This window comes from Prionailurus bengalensis, chromosome C1, assembly GCF_016509475.1.
Source record: "Prionailurus bengalensis isolate Pbe53 chromosome C1, Fcat_Pben_1.1_paternal_pri, whole genome shotgun sequence".
Classification (NCBI taxonomy): Eukaryota; Metazoa; Chordata; class Mammalia; order Carnivora; family Felidae; genus Prionailurus; species Prionailurus bengalensis.
The window spans coordinates 14,126,373-14,134,694 of NC_057345.1; the positions used below are offsets into that span (position 1 = coordinate 14,126,373).

At 57.3% G+C, this 8,322-nt stretch overlaps 1 protein-coding gene and 1 long non-coding RNA gene across 5 annotated transcripts in view; one reads left to right on the top strand and one right to left on the bottom strand.

Annotated features, from left to right (window-relative positions):
* Positions 1–5,950, bottom strand: part of CAPZB (capping actin protein of muscle Z-line subunit beta) — a 133,737-nt gene extending 127,787 nt beyond the window's left edge. The window contains exon 1 of one of the 4 annotated variants that reach the window (XM_043573919.1): positions 5,690–5,950. In XM_043573919.1, coding sequence (XP_043429854.1) covers positions 5,690–5,692 — 3 coding nt within the window. In that variant the 5' untranslated portion in view covers positions 5,693–5,950. Of the gene's footprint in view, positions 1–4,420; positions 4,670–5,689 lie in introns of those variants that run through there. The other 3 variants (XM_043573917.1, XM_043573918.1, XM_043573916.1) reach the window with 3 other exon arrangements.
* LOC122480018 lies at positions 4,765–7,752 on the top strand. The gene is made up of 3 exons (XR_006296500.1): positions 4,765–4,877; positions 7,069–7,151; positions 7,612–7,752. It is a non-coding gene; the product is annotated as an uncharacterized LOC122480018 (long non-coding RNA).
* The last annotated feature ends 570 nt before the right edge of the window (positions 7,753–8,322 follow it).

The window sequence follows — 8,322 nt, forward strand, 5'->3', positions numbered from 1 at the left end:
AACTGGCTCCACGCTGTCCCAGATCAAATGCAAACTCCTTAGCTTAGCAACTCAGGCACTCCCCAGCTGACTCCCAGGACTGAGGCACCCCCCACTCGCTCCGTCTACTCCGTGGCTGATCTCCAAACTCACAAGACTGACCGGACCCCTGAACTCTGCTTTTGTTCCAGGCAGGGCCTGGAATGGCCTCTCCTTGACTGCACCCCACCCTATCCTCTCTGCCTGGGCAAGGTCTCCCCGGGCTTCACACCCAGCCCCCACCCAAGCTGCCCGTGGGCCGGAGCGGTCTGCAGGGCTTCCTGGAGGAAGTGGAATGCAGGCCGAGCAGACACGTGCCCCTTGCCAATAAAGCCTTTTCCATACTGCGTCCTTCCTGCTGCACGAAACCTTCTGGATGCCTCTGGTCTCCCCTTGCGGATCAGAGAACGGGGATTATGGCTTCTGTTTGTGTCCCGTACTCTGCGGTGTGCAGAATAAGACAAATAATAACCGTAGCTACCACCTACTGTGTGCCAAGCACTGGATTCAGTACGTTGCAATTTTCCTTCTCCCGGTATCCCCGTAAAACGTTACCCACGTGCTACGGATCAAGAAACTGAGGCCAAGGGAGATTAGAACTCCCGCTTCAGATCACCGCTGAGGCAGGACTCCGACCCGCCTGGGCCCAGCTCCAAAGCCCACGATCTGTGGTGGTGCAGGCGGCAAACACAGGACAAGGACTCTCGGCTCTCACTTCGCATTGCCTGGCGTTGCTGAAGCGCCCACCGAGTGCCAGGTGACCAGTGCAAGGTGTGGGTGATGAGCGGGCACCAAACAGATGAGCACCCTGCTCTCACGGAGCTCACGTGCTCGGTCCCCAGTCCTGACCCTCTTCTTCCAATCTGGGAAGAGGGCAAGGATTCGGTCCGTAAGGGGTTCCACCAGGCACAGGCCCGAGATACAGCAGTGGGCCGTGACAATACACAAGTGTCCGATGCACGGGAAGCCTTTTTTGTGAAGTAGAGACTCGGGCTCCGTGAGGGAAGCTCTTCACTCGAAGCACAGCCCAAAGCCAAGCAAACCTCAGCAAGCAGTACAGAGTGGAGGAAAGGGGTCTGTCTCTGGAGTCAGAAAACCCAGTCCCCCACTTAACGGCTACAGAGGGACTCCCCACATACCCCTCTGAACCTCATCTGTAGTAGGGTGATAATAACAACAATAGTGACTGTGTATCCAATTATGTGCCAGATGCTGTTAGAAGCACTTGACGTGTATTATCTCATTTAATCCCCATAACAAGCCTTACGAGGAGGTCCTGTTATTATCCCAAGGCAGTCTGGCTCTGAAGTCCTAACTGCTTATACTGTGCTGCCCCCCTCCCAAGGCTGAACCGTCCCGGCGGGGCTGATGCAGGGATCCAGTGAGCTAAAGCTCGCAGCAGAGTGCATGCACGTGGTTGGTGCCCTATAAATGCACATCCCCGCCTCCTTACGCTGCAACACGGCTCTCTGAAAGCCTAGGTTTGGAAATGGCATTGCTCTAGCTGGTCCTAAGGTGGGTGATCTTGTGACGGCATCCTCTGGCCTGGCACACCCCACTCTCACGGCTGGGATCCGCTGCACAGAGCAAGGGGCCCAGAGCCTGTACTGCAGGCTCACTCACAGCTTCTGAGAAGCAGACTGAGTGTCCAGCACGGGAGTCGGGTGGCCCCAGCCTGGAGTCCCAGGCCTGCCACTCACACCAGTCACTCAACCTCTCGAGCTTCAAGGTTCCACGCAAGTAAGATGGGGGATGGGCTATAATCTGCATCACAGTAGATTCTCCATCAGTGGCCACTCCCCAGGTTGGGAGGGCGGGACTTCCACGGCACCACAGCGTTACAGTGCTGGGTAGGAGAGGTGCTGGCGTGGAGAGGATTCACTTCCACAGTTATGGCAGAGGGAAGAACAGGCACACTCCGAAAGGTCTGGGAGTGAAGCCTGGCACAAGCCAACCTTCTCTTAAATCTCCTGCTGTGTCTCACGCAAATGGCTTGCGGCTGTATCAGTCAAGGTTCTTCCCCCTTAAACTTTAGGTAGAAGTGGCATCTCCCCCCCCCCACCCCCCAAACAATGTAAGCTGTGAGCGATGGACGCTCGTCTTGGTCATCACTGCGTCCCTGGCACAGAACGCTGCATAAAGGAGGCACTGAATACACAGAGAATTAATGCTATCCTACAGCTTCGGGCACCCCCTAAGGCACCGCTGTATTTGCCTAACGGCAAGCATCGGCAAGCATCGCCCAGCCGGGGAAGCGGGAGTTGGAAGGTTATGTACCTGCCCAGCTACCATCTCTCCGGGCTGCCTGCCAGTCATCCGTCCTCTCCATGGAACTTCCGAGTTATAAATAGGAATATCTGCTTTCAAACTATGATTTATCATCTCCATCTCAAGCTATCGATTGTTGGCTATTTTTTTCAAGCATTCCACCAAAGAGGCCAGTTAGGTTTAAACGGACGGGACTGTGTGTCCAGGTGGGGTCCGAGCTGAACCGTCTCTCGTCTACACCAGGAGACCAGCCAAGACACATTAGTGTCAACTATATTGTTTCACCTTGCAACAATATGACAGGCCTCTCCTATCAGCTCCTGTCAGGCAAAACCATCCGGGAGCTGGAGGGACAACTCATGAGGGGGCCCCACCATCTAGCACCAGAATCAGAACTCTTAAGTTAGAACAATCATTCTTGACTTAGAAGCTACAGCTACGTAAGGAAAAGTTGTCTGTGCATTCTTAACCGATGCCAACAAAAATCATGACATTTACTCCAAAGTCCAACGCATTTTAGATTCTCAAACTGCTATTCCCCTCCATTGATAACTGAGATGTAGCTTGTTTTCTCGACTGTCACACACTACCGAAAATAACCACGGTGGTCTTAACTCATTTACCTATTCCAACATCCCACGTCACCACTTGTGCCCCAGCCCGACTGACCAGTCTGGATTATTAGAGCATTCATGCAAGGGACTGACTTGACAAGCAGCAGTCAGAAATTACTCAGAAGCCTAGGGTAAACGGCACGCTCCCGAGAATGAGTACAAAAACCCAAGTGGCCGAGTTCATGGACATAAGACACGCCCCAAAAGCCATTTCCTTCAGTGCCAGGTGTTGTTCTAGGCCCCAGGGGTGCAGCCATGGAAAACACAGGGGAAAACCCCGGCCCTCCAAGAACTCCTGTCCTGGCCCGTGCCAAGCCCACCTGTACCACCCTCCGAATGACTACTGCTCTGTTCAGTGAGGTCTCCAGTGCAAAGGACCCAGAACACAACCAGTCCTCAGCAAATGCTGCTGCTCCCTTGCCATCGCTGAGTAGCGCACTATTCTGTCTTCTAAACAGTGTCCTTCCTGTCTTCTGACACAGCAGCAGCCCGGGACAGTGGGGAGGACGGAGGTCGGAGGCTGACAGATGTGCTTCCACTGGCTAAGCAACACCCGGAGTAAGTTACTCCACGACCGAGCGGCAGCCTCTTCACCTGTACGACGGGAACAGTTAACTCCCTCAAAGGGCCCCGTGTGGATTCAAGGAGCTCATACAGCTGAACTGCACAGCACAGTGCCTGGCACCTAGTAGCCCTCAAGAAAGGTCAGCCCTTTTCTTCCAGCTCCTCCACGGTTCTTTCAGACTATCCAAATAAAACCCAGATACAGGACTCCTGAGAAGCATCATATGTCGCTGTGCTGCTCCTCCTAGGTCATTACGGGCCTTGTCCCATTACCTTTGGAGAATCGGGCACCTGAGGCTAAGCCAAGATGCCCCTCCCTGCCAGATATGCTGCCGTGAGCAGCCCCGCCTGGCCATGTTCCCCTCCCTGCTTTTGCCCCAAGAGCAAATTGATTAAACCTCCCCCCACTTTTAAAGTCCTCACCCAACACTGTCCTGGAACACTTCCCCACCCAGGCCCGGGGCGGGGCTGCCTCCCAGCAAAACACCCATCAGAGAAGTCCAATCGCATTAAAAATGGCATAAGCCACATTTTTAATCAATATACAGGAAGGCACCAAGAAAAGAACACAGCCACTCTTAATTAGTCATCCTGGTTCAGCAGCCACATCTCTTCATGAAACAAGAAACTGAGACCCTCAAAACACTCTGAAGCCCAAAGTCCACACGCAAACATCTGCCTGCACTAGGCAGGAGGAGCAGGTGGGTGGCCTGAGCTCTGTCAGCCCATCTCCAAAGGTTCCTTGACCATCTGAGGCAGAGAAGCCCTCTGGCCCTTCCAGTCTGGGGGGAGAGCCCGTCCTGCAGGAGGCTGCAAGGTGGAGGCAGGGCAGGCTCACTTGAGTTGGCCCAGGTGAAACCTCAGGCCATCCAGAGGACCCAGGGCACCTGCCACCATGACTAAAACAAACACCACGAGTGGAACTGGCTAGCTGTCTCTCTCGGTGTCTGGCTCACCTGATCCGAGGCACCTCCATAATCAGCAGTTCCAACCCTCACAAGCTGACAGTTCAGGGGGAAGGGGAGGCTGCGCCTGCTGTGCTGCATCGTGTCCGGGCCGTTTGTTGGCCTCGGGGCCTGCTGGTCCCCCCCAGGGGCCGCAGCCTCACAAGGGCGATTGTGCGTTCATTCCTGCCCCGGAGACTCCCCCCGCCCTCATCCCCCTGCTCCCACTCAGGCCCCAGCACGACGCCCCACAAGCACCGCACGGGGGCAGCGGCCGCGGAAGGGGCCCCGCAGAGTGCGGCGCTGCCTTCCTGCCTTCCGGGCACACAGGTGCCCGCCCTTCCCTCGCTCGGTCCAGGCGGCCTCCCCAGAAGGGGGCAACCCTCCACCTGAGAAGTCACAGCCCCGGGACCACCACCCTCCCCGCGGGCTGGAGAGCTCCCGAGGCTTCCCAGAGGCGGCAAAGAAGGTTCGCCCTGGGTAGAGGGGAGGGACCACCTGGGTCGGGGGCAGGGAGCAGGGCCCTGGAGAGAGGGTAAAGGCCAGGACAGAGGGGGGCTGACGGAGGCTACGCTAAGGGCGGTGAGAAGTCTGGGGAAGAGGATGGGAGCGGGGTGTTAACGTCCAGGCGGGGGCCACGGACGGAGGAGGGAGAGGTCCAGACTAAGGCCAAGGAGGGAAGAGAAGGCTCAGGCTGAAGCCTTGGCGGAGCGGGGAAAGAAATCTAGGCTGGGACCACTGGAGGAGGCGTTGACGGGGGCCCAGACCAAAACCACGGAGAAGAGTCGGAGGGAGACGGAGGCCTAGCCCGGACCACAGGGAGGGGAGCCCAGCCTGGGCCACGGGAGGGAGAAACGAAGGCCTACCCTGGCCGCAGGAACTGGGAAAGGGGACCCAGCCCGGGCCGTGGGCAGGGGCAAGGGGGACCACGCCTGGGTCACCGGAGGGGGTGCCTGGCCTGGACCACGGGTCCAGGAGGGTCTAACCTGGGCTGCGGGGGAGACTAGCCAGACCGAGAGGCGGAGAGTGGGACTCCAGCTTGAGCCAAGGGCGGGGGCTGGGAGAGGGAGACAGGGTCGCTACCCAGCCCCGCCGCCCGGGCCGGCAGCCCCCTCCCGAGCCGGCAGCGATGGTGTCTACCTGGGTCCCAGACCCCGCCCCTCCCCCACCCGGGGGACCCACCCTTCTCGGGCCGGGGGGTGGGGGAGGACGGCGGAGGCAGGGGGACACGAGCTCCGGCGGGGCCCCCGGGCCTGGGAGAGGGTGACGTCGGGCCTTTACCATGGTGGCGGCGGCGGCGGCGGTCCCGGTCCCGGCGTCTGTGGCTCTCCCCCCCGCAGCAGGGCCCGGCGCTTCCACTTCCCCGGGTGCCCAGGAGTGAACATCCGGGTCAGCGGCCCCCTCCCCCCGCGCCGGGCCGCCGCCACCTTCCTTCCCCGCCCCGGCCGGGCCCGGGCCCGCCCCCACGCAGCCGGCTCTCGGCCAATGAGCGCGCAGGGCCGCGGCGATCGCCAAGTATGGAGCGCGGCGCGGGGGGGAGGAGCGCCGAAGGGGGAAGTGAGGGGCGGGGCCTGCGAGCGGGGCGGAGCTGGGCGCGGCGGCTGGCGGGGTGGGCGGGTCCGTCCGAGGCGCGGGGACCCGGCCGGGGGGCCGGCAGGGGGTTTCCGCCCGCACCCACGCCCTAAGTCGCACCCGGTGGCTACCGAGGCGGGGGTGGCGGAGCCACAGTGCGCGCGGGCCTCCGGGGCGGGGACGAGGAGGGCCCTGGGACTGGGAGGGGTCAGGCCCTGCCCTCCCCTCCCGGTGCACCCGCTGTCTCCCGCGCGGACCCGGAACTGGTGTTGCGGCGGGCGGGTCGGTCCCGGGGAGAGCGTCCGAGCGATCCCGAGGTGTGATCGCAGCGCCGCCACTTGCTACGTGGGGACCTGGATCAAGTCGCTGCACCTGAGCCGAATCTCTAAAAAAAAAAAAAAAAAAAAAAAAAAAAAAAAAAAGGAGCCCTAGGCCACGCCATTCATTGGGCGCCCACTGTATACCAGGCCCTGTTGGGGGCACCGAAAGAGAGTTGCACTCGACGTGAAGATGCCCTCAGAGCTACCTGCCGCAGGTAGCTGTGAGGACCCCGCAGGTAGAGATTAGAAAACTGGACTCAGGAAATGTTAGGCGTTTACGAGTGTTTTTAAATGTGCTAACAGAGAACCAGCCCAGTCGCCCAGTGGGGTTGCCTCACTCCACAGAGTGACTCAGAAAGTTGTTTTTTTTTTTTTTTCCTTTTCCTTTTTTCTCTCTCACTCGCTCCATTCAACAACTATCTGTTGAGCTTGGTCTAGAAAGCAGAACTAGGATTCTGGCCGTGCTGATAATACCTGCCCTCCCTGGCTTGCTCACTCTATTTTGTGAGAATCAAATCAGGTCAGCTGCGACAGGATTGTAACTAGTTAGTGTTGCACAAGTGGCGGGAATTGTTACCACAGGTCAGGCCATGTCCTAGGCCCCCATCCTCAGGGAGCTCAGAGTCAAAAGCTGCCACTGGCATAAAAATCAATACAAGTACGTGATTAAGGCCTGTGTTACGGGAATTCAAAGAGAGTGGGACTTAAGAATTTTTTCAGTTGGTAAGCATTTATTGAGCACCTACTGTATACTGAGCACTGTTCTAGGCTCTAAGGATAGAGTAATGAATTTGACAGTCCCAGTCCATGACGTGATAGAGGTGGACCCTTGGAGGACAGACAATCACCTGGTAAGTAAACATCGTGTCAGGTGGTGATTAGAGGTGGAGAACACTCAGGGCGAGGGAATAGGCAGGCAGATTAGCCAAGTGGGGTAAGGGGAGGGCTAATTTAGAAAGTAACATTTGATCACAGGGAGGCACAAGAACCAGATAGGGCACGGACCCAAAGGGGACAGTCTCTGGTGTGTTCATGGACCAAGGAGGCCCATGGACTGGGCGGCCCAGTTTAACTAGGGGGAGAGCCCTGGAAGCTGAGGTCGGAGGGACACCAAGCAGTGACAGGATCAGGCCTAGGCTTGAGCAGGATCAGGAGGTTGCTGTGTTCTGAATGGACTGTAGGGGGCTAGGGCCGGTAGAAAGCTATTTAAGGCATGTTTTATTTATTTAAAAAGCACTTAAATGGGGTTTCCTACGTGATGAACACCGTTAAGCACTTTACAAATAATAATTCACTTCATCCTCAAAACAGAGGCCCGAAGAGGTAAACTGAAAGTCACACAGCAGAGAGACGAAGGCGCCTACTACCCTGGGGACACAGTGGACGCAGCAAGGGAAGACCCCTTTCTGGATGTTTGCTGATGGCCTGGCGGTGGGCACAGGAAGAAGAAAGGAGTGGGGCGCCTGGGTGGCGCAGTCTGTTAAGCGTCCGACTTCAGCCAGGTCACGATCTCGCGGTCCGTGAGTTCGAGCCCCGCTCTGGGCTGATGGCTGGGAGCCTGGCTCTGGGCTGATGGCTGGGAGCCTGGAGCCTGTTTCCGATTCTGTGTCTCCCTCTCTCTCTGCCCCTCCCCCGTTCATGCTCTGTCTCTCTCTGTCCCAAAAATAAATAAACGTTGAAAAAAAAAAGAAGAAAGGAGTCAGGAATGATGCTAAGATTTTTAGCTTGATCAACACTGGAAGGATTAGCCATTTATTGATCTGTGGAAGATGAGAGGAGGAGCAGGCGTTTGTTTTGATTTTTGGTGGTTATTTTTTTCTTTTTTGTGGGGGGAGGATAAGAGTCAGTTTGGGGCAAGTTATGTCTGAGATGCCCGTTGGAGCTCTGAATGCAAACGTCAAGTGATTGGATGTGGAAGTCTGGAGTTGGGGAAGAAATTAGAGCTGGTATGAGAACTATTAGCTAAGAAATGATATTTTTAGGTCCTGAAGGGCCCAAGACATCCAGGTGAGTTCACTTAAG